The 12,363-nt window shown below is 38.7% G+C and overlaps 1 protein-coding gene across 1 annotated transcript; it reads left to right on the forward strand.

Moving 5' to 3' along the window:
- The first annotated feature begins 857 nt into the window (after window positions 1-857).
- Window positions 858-10,034, forward strand: LOC148049497 (membrane-spanning 4-domains subfamily A member 8-like). Its single transcript, XM_087714800.1, has 6 exons — window positions 858-1,150; window positions 1,891-2,013; window positions 2,187-2,243; window positions 3,564-3,680; window positions 5,568-5,681; window positions 8,260-10,034. Exons 1-6 carry the CDS (start codon window positions 941-943, stop codon window positions 8,371-8,373), a joined length of 735 nt encoding a protein of 244 aa, XP_087570926.1. The 5' UTR covers window positions 858-940; the 3' UTR covers window positions 8,374-10,034.
- The last annotated feature ends 2,329 nt before the right edge of the window (window positions 10,035-12,363 follow it).

Genomic DNA, 12,363 nt, shown 5'->3' on the forward strand with positions numbered 1-12,363 from the left:
TCTTGCCCTGATGGAAGTGCGCAATACGCGCAAAGGCGCCATATAAATGTACAGAGATTCAATATTTGAAGTTCATCCTTCAAAGAGGAGGGAGGATGGGTCAGTTTTTGCTTAACTTTGACTCTCAATTAATGCAGCTCAAGAAGGAAGAAGCTTCCTCTTAAGGTCTGTACAAATCCTAACTAGTGGGATTAATTCTGACCCTTTGATTAGAGTTTTCAAAACCCGGAGCGTTACTAGATGTAGGACTTCAGTTTTTTCTGGGGTTGTTTTGTTAGGAAACCCAGGCTGAGGGTTCTGATAAGACACCTCACCTCATCCGGCAAGCAAAGGTGGGGTACAGATCCCTGCTCTTGTGTCCTTCTCAGTAACCTACGTCCAAATTGGATGATCATCCATGCCTGATGCCTTTAGATCCATCTTCCAGTAACAGGACAGGAGGGCAGGTACAATAAAACCTTGTCCAAATGGAAATGCCTTTTAGCTGGGGGGTCTGAGATGGTGCTAAGATCAGGGGGAAAAAATTGCATTGAAAAACGTAGCGTTCCTCGTGTTCTGATTAACTTTTTCTCAACTGATGTCCATGGAGATTCAAAATCAACCAGGACATGGTTGTCCCAAAGATGCTTTTCAAAAGGCAACTGGACTTTCTTGGTTTTTTATTTGAAAACATTTCACTTATCAAGCAAGAAGCTTCTTTGATTCTGGAAGAAAGGTGGCAAAAGGAAAGATTTCTATCCCTGAGAAAGTTGTATGTTTTTACTATCCTGCTCCCTGAAGCCTTCTGGAAATCTTATTCAGTTTTACTGCAGGCAAATATTATCTTATAAAGTGACATTAAGCAGAAGGGTCAGAATTTGCCTTCTTGATGTTAAGACATTAACTTTTCCTCACTTGTTTGTTTGCAGGTAACTTAGCTGTGGCATCACTTCCAGCAAGAATGGCCAGTGGAACTACAGTTTTCATCCCCTCTAATGGAGCCAACATAATCCAAATGGCTCCTGGATTGCCCAATGTTGGTCTTGAGGCATCTGGAGCAACTCCATATCCCCATTATGCAGCTCAGCAAATTCCCACTAGTGCTCCTCAACAAGTCCCACAAAATGGTCGTTTGGAGACATTCCTCAAGGCTGAGCCCAAAGTGCTTGGGGTAGGCATGAATTGCTAGGTCTCTGTTTGAATCCATTAAGGTTTTAGAGCTATGTAGAGACCTGAGAGCCCCATGTTGAAATTATGGAACTTGGCTTGGCTGTTGTCTGGTTCTGGAATATACTCCAGAAACCTCTGTTCTTCCTGTTGGTTTCATTTGTGTTTCTGCAAAACATTCTGACTCCAATATGAATTTCTTTTGCTTTGCTCTTTAACTGAGAAAGTGGAGCTCAGCCAAGGTTTCAGCCAGATCTCTTTTTCTCCCTTACCTCTGAGAAGTGACACTGTTGGGCATTTCTCCAGAAGAAACTGGACATGGATTGGCTGCAGCCCAAGTCGGTTGGAGTCACTTTATCCTTATGATCATGATCAACTTCCTCCTGCGGAGGAGTCTGTAGTGAGCGGTGATATTTTTTCTCTCAAAGGCCCATCTCGGTAGAGACCTTCTTCCTGGCAAAAGCAGTCCCACTGAGGGTCAAACTCAATCATAATCTGGAGTAAATGTCCGGTACACAATGACAACTGTGTCTCAAACTGTCCCTTCTCCCCATTTGGATTTTTCACCATAGTAAACCAGCCTTGGGTCAAAACCTGCCCTGGAAGCTTAGAAGCCCCAACACCTTTGAAGGACCTTTCAAAGACGGATACAAGTGATGCCTTTCCTGGGGTGCCCACAAATTAGATTTTTTTTTCAGATTCAGAGAACAAAGTTGTCTTACTTTGTGTGTTTTCCTTCCGCAGGCTGTCCAAATATTGATTGGGCTGATCCACATAGGCTTTGGAGCTGTCTTGCTTCTTTCAAATTATCCTGAATTTCACTCAGTCTCTGCAATTGGAGGTTACCCCTTTTGGGGAGGGATATTTGTAAGTATGTACACATTTTTATGGAGTCATGGTCCATGGTAGTAATGGCTAATGGATACTTATAAAAGTCCTGTTTGCATTGGAACCTATCTGGCTTCTCATGGGTGCCAGATTTTTCTGACAATTTCCCCTTTTATTTTCAGTGGACTACAATTGTTTTTCCTTTTCCATAGTTTATTTCTTCTGGATCACTTTGTGTATCAGCTGCAAACAGTCCAAATCATACTTTGGTGAGAAAGTTTAGCATTTGAATGTCTTTTATGCTATTTCTTTGTAAGCACTCTAGTCCTTTACAGTATATTGTCTATTGTCTTCAGATACTGCTCAGTTTTAAAACAACATTTTGGAAAGAAAAGCAAACTCAAAATCCCCCTCCCCCTTCCTTCTCTGCTCAACTATTGCTTCCAAGTTTTGCTTCCATCGAAAGTTCTATGTCAACAGTAGATGATGTTCAACCATCCAGCATTTTAGCCTCTTCTGGTCCCCATTTTGTGATCCAGATGGTTGGTGGCAATATGCCAACTGTGTAAACCCCTTAGAGAGGGCTGTAAAGCCCTGTGAAGTGGTATATCAGTCTAAATGCTATTGCTATTGCCAGTCCTGAGCAGAGGTGTCTTCTTGCATGCTCTCGTCTTGAAGCGGACCTCAAAACATCATTATTCCTCCTCCTCCTCCTCCTCCTCCCCCTCCTCCTCCTCCTCCTCCTCCTCCTCGACAGAGGATCCTGTTCCAGAAGTGTTCCTAACCGAAAGCAACATTAAAAAGAAGCCCTGTGTATTAGGAGAAAAAGTATGGAACTAGAGTGGGAATCGCATAGGAATCAAAGGGAAGAGAGAGCTATTGGTAGCCCTCCTGCAAAGAGCTTGCATTCTTCTCCCCTGTGACCTCTTTGATTTAAAGACTGTTCATAGCAACATAGACATGTTTTTGCCTGTTAAAGGAAGAAAATATAGATTCAAAAGAAGAAACACAACCATCTTGAGAGAAAAATACTACATTCCCAGAAGGGGAGAACAGAAAAGAGCCATTTTTAAATTTTCAGTATTTTCCCTATTGGTTCCAAGGGTTTCTCCATCCCCATCTCTGTAGTAGCCTCTCTGTAATGTTTTATAGTTAAAAGAGCATTTAACATTAACATTTAATGCTTAGAGTATCTCACGTCTTACAATAAATTGTGTGGGATTTCTTTAAGCGAAGTGTTAAGGGGTGAAAAAAATTGTACCATTTTTCCTGTTGATTTTAACCACCTGGTCTTCAATGGAGACTGACATCCAGAAAGAAAAAGAAGGAATTTGAGAGTTTTAGAAAACCCTTCCAATGGACTTGAGGGCTTTGCATTTCCACTGTGGGAAAATGTGTTGTTTGTTACTCCTGATCTTAGTGGATGCTGTCTGGTTCCTCCACTGACTGGCTATGTGTCATTAAGCACCCACATAGAATTTCTTTGTCAGTGTTTTTACCATAGTTGGGGAATTGTTTATATGCTTTGCATTTAATAAGACTTATTCTGACACTGTAATTTCTCTCCTTCTGGTGTATTTCTGTTTCAGGTGAAATCCAGTGCAGGGTTGAACATCACAAGTGCTATAATGTCATTAGTTGGTATCTTCCTGTACATAGGCGATCTGATAATATATAGCCGTCCATATGCCACTGACCGTTTATCCGTAAGTAAACCAATCTTGTCTTACATTTTGGCTTCATGTGCAGAATCGAGAAGGAGATTAGATATGCAGCCGAGATATTTCATGCCCTTTGACTTTTCTTTGAAACTTTTCCTTTAATAAGTCTCAGTCCCAAAGAGATGTGTTCTATTTCATTTGAATTTTTTACATATACATATATGTGTTAGATACGGGCAAGCAACCTTATGGTCATCAAGGTGCAAAGTGCTTAGAAACCTATCGATTTCTTTTTCTTCTCCAGTTTCTGTCTTTTTGGTGGGGAGGGGAACATTTTTTTTTAAAAAGTAGTAAATATGTTTTAGACATACCTTCTTACTATGTCTCTGTACACTGTAAACATTTGGCTGTTTTACGGTAGGGCTTGGGTGCTCACACAAAGCAAAAGAATGCTTGAGAATTCTATATCGCATAGAATGCAGCTGTACATGTTGAAATCTATACCATGTTTTCCTGCCACCCCCACATCCTCATCCCTTCTTTGCATTTGCCACCCAGTTTTAGAAAACTGAAATTTAGGTAAGTTCTGAAGTGTGGACAGTTTAGAACCACACCAGTACCTGAGATCAATGGCTTGAATTTTTAGTATTTTGTAAAGTCTTTTGCTTTCTTCTGAGAGTTAAATCATAAAAATATCACACCCAGGGCTTTTCTCCTTTCCAGCCTGAGAGATGATTGGAAAGAAGTTGGGTAAAGAAAATATATCTTGCTGCATCCTTATTGAGGAGGCAAAACAATATACATTAGACTGGCTGAATCTAAATCACGTTGCTGCCCTTAACCATATTCTCTTGATGCCAATTTTCCCATGAGATTTTCTTTACCTTATCACCATCCCATGAGTAAGATTTACACCTGATGTGAGTAAGTCATCGTTAGCTGTACTAGTATAAAACTAGTCTTTTCCTCTGCTCTTATTCTGATCCCATCCAACAAAAGCCTCAAGGTGTATAAAATCTATTTCCCTTCACCCCTAATCTTGGAGATAAAGTGAGGTGGCCAAGAGTGGATTTGTTAGGACAGTGGGGAGTCCTGTCGCTTTTCCTCTTTGGATTAGCCAGCCTCTGTCTTAACCGTTTCTTTCTCCTTCTCCCTTCATCACTTTGTTTCTTGAGGTTTCCTATCCATCCGCTCTCTCCTCCATCATCCTAAAGGTGCTTATTCAGGTGGCAATTGGACTTTCTTGTTTTCCAAAGGAGACATTTCATTTCTCATCCAAGAAGCTTCTTCAGCTCTGACTAGACTCAGCAACTCAGCAAAACATAAGAGATGCTAATAATGTTCCCTGATGCAGTTTCCCCATCTCACACAGGCTGTGCAGGCAGCCTTTAACTGAATGAACAATTATTCATTTAGTGACCATTCAACGTTTCAGTGGCACCCAAAGATATGACCACACCTCATATTCACGGCCACTGCAGCGTCCCACAGTCACATGATCGAAATTTAGGACTTGACTACTAGCAATTTATTTAGGACAGTTGCAGCATCTCCTTTACAACATTCCCAGCCAGTTTCTCATCAGCAAAGCTAGTGAGGGTGGGGAAGATTCACTTAACAACTGTATGATTGTCTTAACTGCAGAGATTTGCTTAACAACAGTGGCAGAAAAGGTAAAATTAAGCACAACTAACTTAACAATCGCTTTGTTTAGCAGTGGAAATTCTGACCCCAATTGTAGTTGTAAGTCGAGGGTTACCTGTACAGTGTCCCTGTTTTTCCTAATACAATTGTTCCTCCCAGTGTTTCCCAAGGGAGCAGCTGAGAATCCCTTTTAATGGTGTAGCACATTCAATAAAATAAAATATGTACCATTACATTAATTTCTCAGCAGATTACAATTATCTTTCCACATGTCTTCCTACTTTACAGAGTGTTAGTTGTGGCTTCTCTATTGTGCTGCTCTTGTTCAGTGTGCTGGAATTTTGCATCACTGTTTCCCTGGCTCACTTTGGGTGCCAGGCAGCTTGCTGTATTGATGGCCAGGTAAATATTTGATACTCTGATAATATCTTTATTTATCTCATTGTTAAAGAATGTAAAGAAGATTGTCAATTTTTCTCAACCTAACCTCACCTTTTACTTGTTTCTTTGCTATTACCCTGAACAATAGGTGAGATTGGTTACTTAGGGTACCCAGTGAGATTTATAACTAACTTTAAGTAAGAATAGTAAAAGTGGAAAAATTCCGATCTGTAGATCAGCATTTCTCAGTCTTGGCAAGTTTAAGATGGGTGAACTTCATGTTGCCTTGGGAATTCTGGAAGCCTAAAGTTGCCAAAGTTGAGAGGCATGGGTCTACACTAGAGTTTAGGATTTTCCATTCCTGTTTAATTTAGAGTTTGGTGCAATTAAATAAATCAGTTGTGGTTTCCCTAACCAATAGTGATTAAAGTGATAATAAACCATTACTGGACTTTTTGTGAGGCACTGAAATTAAAAGTTGACCTGCAGCTTTGATGATTACTCTTTTCTTTCCTGAGTCTTTTCTTTTTTCAAATCTGTTGTTATTTGTTAATCCCTTAGCTTTGTGGGATTTTTTTATGTATGAAGGATCAAAGACTCGGCCATTATATTTCTACATTCCTTATTTATAGAAATCATATCAAGATTTAGAATGAAATCCACCGGGAGCCATCTCATATAAGGCATGCTCTGAGTCCCTCTAACCCAAAAGTCTTTATCCATAGAAGAGATTATTTGTAGCTCAGGGTTAAACTGTGGGGTCCTTGGTGCTCTCTAAGCTTAATGATTTTCATTACCAAACTAGGTAACATCATCAGTACCAGAAGGGAGTGGAGTTTGCTCTTATTTTCACATACTAGTGGCTTACCCTGCCAGTGTTGATCAGTTGCTTCACAAAAAGTGTTTGACTGGTGTCAGGTCTCTACAGCCTCGGGCAGAGAAGGGCTATTCTGCATCCCTCCCTGAAATGTTATTTGAAATACAGAGTTTCCCAGCATTCCTTTAGGAACCTTTTGTGAATAAATCACAAGAATATTATTTGTTTATTTGCTCTTCAATTCAGCTGGATCTTAGGAGTAACCAATAGAGAAACATAAAATACAAGCAATATAAAACTCTAATAAAAACTAAAGCACAAAATAAAACCAGTCCCCAAAGTCCCCAGGAGAAGCCAGTTCACTTCTCTTACCACTTACCACTTTCCAGAGGACCATCCCAGTTGGTGCCATCTTTATTTCAGAAAGTCATCTATAGGTGAAACTCGAAAAATTAGAATATTGTGCAAAAGTTCATTTATTTCAGTAATGCAACTTAAAAGGTGAAACTCACAATCTCAGAAAATTAGAATATTACATGAAATCAATAAAAGAAGGATTGTACATAGAACAATATCGGACCTCTGAAAAGTATAAGAATGCATATGTACTCAGTACTTGGTTTGGGCCCCTTTTGCAGATGAGATGCAGAAGTTGCTTTCATCAGAAAAGAGGACTTTGGACCATTGAGCAACAGACCAGGTCTGTTTTTCTTTAGCCCAGGTAAGACGCTTCTGACGTTGCTTGTTGTTCAGGAGTGACTTGACAAGAGGAATACGACATTTGAAGCCCATGTCCAGGATCCATCTGTGTGTGGTGGCTCTTGATGCACTGACTCCAGCCTCAGTTCACTTCTTGTGAAAATCCCCAACACTTTTGAATAGCCTTTTCCTGACAATCCTCTCCAGGCTGCGGTCATCCCTGCTGTTTGTGCACCTTTTTCTTCCACACTTTCCCCTTCCACATAACTTTCTATTAATGTGCTTTGATACAGCACTTTGGGAACATCCAGCTTCTTTTGCAATTACCTTTTGAGGCTTTCCCTCCTTATGGAGGGTGTCGATGATGGTTTTCTGCACAACTGTCAGGTCAGCAGTCTTTCCCATGATTTTGATTCCACTGAACCAGACTGAGAGACCATTTAAAGGCTCAGGAACTCTTTGTTATGGCTTAATTAGCTGATTAGAGTGGGACACTTTGAGCCTAGAATATTGCACCTTTTCACAATATTCTACTTTTCTGAGATTGTGGATTTGGGGTTTTCATGATCTGTAAGCCATGATCATCACAATTATGATAAATTACGGCTTGAACTATCTTGCTTTGAATGTAATGAATCTATCTCATATATTAGTTTCACCTTTTAAGTTGCATTCCTGAAATAAATGAACTTTTGCACGATATTCTAATTTTTTGAGTTTCACTTGTATTCCACACAGAGAACACTCACTGGGGATGAGGTGGAGGGGTTTGTTTTCCTCTCACACCTGTTGATAGGTAGGTGTGGAGATCCTGAGCAGACATTCTCTGAATATGTGGATAAAGGCTGGCAGATTCGATCAGCAAAAGTCACTTAAATGCCCAGGCACTAAATCATTTGCATGTTAATTTATAGTTTTAAAGAATTCTCTATCAGGATTTTGTGCTATCAAGTATTTCAGCCTCTTGGTGGGACTTCCAGCATCACAGTTAAAAACACACAACTGGAGAATCTATTCCTCCTACCTAGAGTAACAGATGCATCCCTGGGTACTTATTGTATTGATTGTTCTTTTCTGTTACAGCACACGGTGATGTTTATGCCTTTCCAACTCATCAGAGGTGGAGCAGTCGCAGCTGAACCAAATCCTCCTCCTGCTCCACCGACTTACGATAATGTGGTTACCGAATCTCAGTAAAACAAGAAGGAAATTTGAGAATTGTTGGCAAATGAGGTTTCAGGAGATGAATTCCATATTACTTTATTTTGTCCACTTGCTTGTTTATTTTTCAATTGTAGCCTTTAAACACCAAATTAAATGGTGAAAAGTTTTGAAAGTTCTTCTATTTTACTTGATACCAAGTTATAATGCTTCCCAAGAAGCAAGAACTTGTGTTGGAAATCATTAGTGTATTCATGAGGAAGTTCTCTCTCTACAGTGGATGACGGAGGCTTTTTATTACCCTTTTGTTTATACTCTGGATGATGGGTTTTTTTTTGACAAATATAGAATTAAGTAGGATATGTGATGCAGATAAAAACAGCTACTTAAATTAAAACAAATTATTAATAAAACATGTCATTGACACAATACAGGTAGTTCTTGATTTATGACGGCAATTTGGACCAGAACGTCCATTGCTAAGTGAGTCAGTGTAAGTGAATTGTGCCTGATTTGTGATCTTTTTTTTGCCACTGTTGTTAAGTGAATTATTCTGGTTGTTAAGTGAATCTGTTTTCCCACACTGACTTTTTAAAATCCAGCTGGGAAGATCACAAATAGCAGTCACTGACTCTGGCATCCCAAAAATGTCATACATACATGCTGGTTGCCAAGCATCTTGAATTCTGATCACATGACCATGGGGATGCTGCTGTGTGTGAGGACTGGTCATAAGTCTCTTTATTTCAAGTCTGTTATAACTTTGAATGGTCACAAAATGATCAGTTGTAAGTTGAGAACTATCTGTAATAGTGGTGGCTAATCACTATGATCCCAAAACAGATTACAGGAAGTTTGCATATAACAAAAATATTCCATATTGTTAGCTGATCAAAACACAGATACAATGCATGCAAATTGCCGCCATTTGATTTTCTGATTCCCCCTCCAACAGGGGAAGCTGTAAAGTCTTTCATTAGCTGCATCCTTGAAGAGTTTACAGTTGTGCAAATATACAATTCCAAAATCAAAGCCATTCATATTTTCAGAGAAGGTGTGTGTGTGTGTGTGTATCTGTGTGTGTGTGAACTTGAACTCTCAAAATGTATAGAAGATTAGTTGCTTGCTTATCAATAATTACGGTGAAATATTTGACCCCTGCAATGACTTTTACAGGGGTTCAAAATGTACATTTGCAATTCTAATCCAGGAAAGAAGCCGAGGGTAAAGATGAAAATAATGCAAGATGTACGTGAGAGAGGAGGATTGAAACTGCCTAATTTAAAACTATATTATGATGCAGTGGCATTATCTGTAATTAGTGATTGGACTCATTTAACCAATGATAGAATATTGAATATTGAGGGACACGATCTGGTATTTGGCTGGCATGCTTACCTGTTATTCAACAAAAAATTGGATTAGAATTTTAAAAGTCATATTTTAAGAAATGCTTTACTGCGGGTTTGGAAGAAATACCAATATAAATTAAATGACAAGATACCCATGTGGGCAATTCCTAGACACGCAATTGAAAATATGAATACAGCACAAAAACAGGACAGAATTACTTACAGACAGCTTCTTACCTCGGAAAGGGGGGTATTACAATTAAAATCTTTAGAGGTATTAAAAGAGGAGAAGGTAGTTCAAACGTGGTTCCAGTATGGGCAATTACAGGCTAGGTGGAAAATAGATCAAAAATTGGTTTTATCCAAGTTGAGGATAATCAAATAAGTTTAAATTTGTTTAAACAAATAAGAGATCAAAGCTTAATGCATATAAAGAGGATATATAATGTATTAATACAGATGGATTCGGAAACAGAATTAGTTAAAGATTGTATGATAAAATGGGCTCAAAATATTGAGGAACCAATAATGTTGGATACATGGGAAAGAATCTGGGTAAGAAATGTGAAATTTACACAAACTCAAAATCTGAGAGAAAATTTTTATAAGATGTTCTATAGATGGCATTTAGATCCTAAAAAGTTGGCTTCTATGTATCCGAATGTACAGCCTAAATGTTGGAGGTGTGGTTCTCTCGATGCTACATATTATCATATATGGTGGACCTGCCAAAAGGTTAAGGCATTCTGGATAAAAATATGGTGGGTCATGCAAAATATTTTTAAAAGAAGGATAAAGTTTATTCCTCAGTTATTCTTACTAGGTATATGTACTGACTTTACAGTGGTAGAGACTAATTTGATTCTGCACCTAATAACTGCAGCAAGACTGTTGGTGGCGCAATATTGGAAGAAGGAAGACTTGCCTACAATCCAAGAATGGACATTGAAAGTGACAAACTTAGCCGAGATGGCTAAAATATCGGCATATCTTAAAGATCATTCAAATGAGAGATATAAACGAGACTGGAAAAAATGGATTGACTATATACAAAATAAATACGGGACCAAGAAATTCCAGTTAGCCTATGCTTAAGATCAGAAATGATTTAAACTGTTAAAAGTTAGTTCAGTAAGAAGAAGCTAAGGTCAATGCAGAATGTCATTAATTTCTTTATTTTTTTTTTCTCAATAGATTTTAGACTGTGTTAGTTAAAAATCCATACCGTGTACGGGTTCTGGGAAGTCGGGGGTGGGGGGGAGGAGGGGGTTGGGGGGGTGGAGGGAGGGAGGGGCACACAAAAAAAATTGTACTTCAATGTCTTAATGATTGACAAATGATGAAATATTTGTGTTTTTTTTAAAGAAATAAAATAAATATTCAAAATGTACATTTGCAGAGTTTTTGAAGTTTAAGTTGATAGGCAACATCCTGAATGCAATCTAGCCACAGTTGTAATGAGGTTACTCTTTCTTCTGAGTTTGTGGTGAGATTCATTGGGTGCATCTGAGAAGTAACACCCTGAAAATTGTGGTGTAAGTATTAGGAATGAAATCCAATAAATTGAAGGAACGGGGTTTCATTTGAAATGTGTGAATGTGCTTCAGAAAATGAGCAAAAGATACCCCTTTCATTGCTAACTTAAGTCATGTAAATCCTTTTCCTTGAGAAACCAGCTATTGGAATGATCTTAGCTTTCTCATACAGCTCAGCTCCTCCCAACCTTGCATTAGGAAATTTAGACAGATTGCATCAATTAGTGGCTGACCTGGGACCAAAAAGAGACCAGCAAAAGAAACATTTGAGGAGCCCAACTGATACACGTTATTGAATTAATAAATGCATAGGAATAGATTAGGTTCACCTACATGGAGTAACTTATAAAGCCACAAAGAGCTTGATTTTTCTTCCACCTGACATTTCCTAGAAGATTCTGAAAGATTCCTTACTAGCATAGTGAAAAGTTTGATGATTGCAATGAGTTTTGCAGGTGTGCCAAAGGCACATTTGCAGTTTTTGAGGCTTAGGTTGATGGGCCTGTTGGAACATTTTATAGAATATAGTATTAAAATATGTTATTAAAACATTTATGCTTTTATTAAGCTTCTGAACTTTTAAGATTTTGTTGGCCTTGCTCTCCACTGTTCTCAGGTCTTGAAAGACCAGGGAAGTGAGGTAAGGTGTACATTCCAGGGACAGCTTCTCTTTAGCTAAATATATTTTCAGAAAAGTAATAAGCTGAAGGAAAGGAGGGAGGGAGGATGCTGAGATGGGTAGCAGATGGTATTCTATAAGAAGGGCTGATTATAATATATGTATAACCATGTTGGATGGGGGGGGGAGGGTTTTACAACTGCCTAGCTAACAACTGCCTATCTTGCTGTAGTTGCTCTTGGGTGAAAAATAAAGAACTTAATTCATGCAACTGCTTGTTTTCATTTTAATTGCAGCTCAGAAATGAATTTAGTCAGGAAAACAAATACAACAGGTTACATCCTGAATCTAGCCACAGCTGAATTGATGTCACCCTATTTCCTTTCTTATACTTTGTTTTGTGGGTAGATTCAGTGGGTGCAGTTTAGAAGAAATGTGTTGAGAAGTATTCTTATAGATGTATAGAAGTCAAATGAATGGAAGGAACAGGATTTCATTTGATCCAGGGTTCCACTCTGTA

The sequence above is a fragment of the Thamnophis sirtalis genome, unplaced genomic scaffold, assembly GCF_051295495.1.
Source record: "Thamnophis sirtalis isolate CommonGarterSnake01/CBP01778 unplaced genomic scaffold, rThaSir2_p1.2 scaffold_1, whole genome shotgun sequence".
Lineage (NCBI taxonomy): Eukaryota > Metazoa > Chordata > Lepidosauria > Squamata > Natricidae > Thamnophis > Thamnophis sirtalis.

Bases quoted from the DNA above. Each gene is read 5' to 3' on its own strand.
- LOC148049497 (XM_087714800.1), top strand. From the start codon at position 941: ATGGCCAGTGGAACTACAGTTTTCATCCCCTCTAATGGAGCCAACATA. The intron at 3,681-5,567 runs GTAAGTAAACCA...CCTACTTTACAG, and splicing joins ATGCCACTGACCGTTTATCC to AGTGTTAGTTGTGGCTTCTC. The intron at 5,682-8,259 runs GTAAATATTTGA...TTTCTGTTACAG, and splicing joins CTTGCTGTATTGATGGCCAG to CACACGGTGATGTTTATGCC.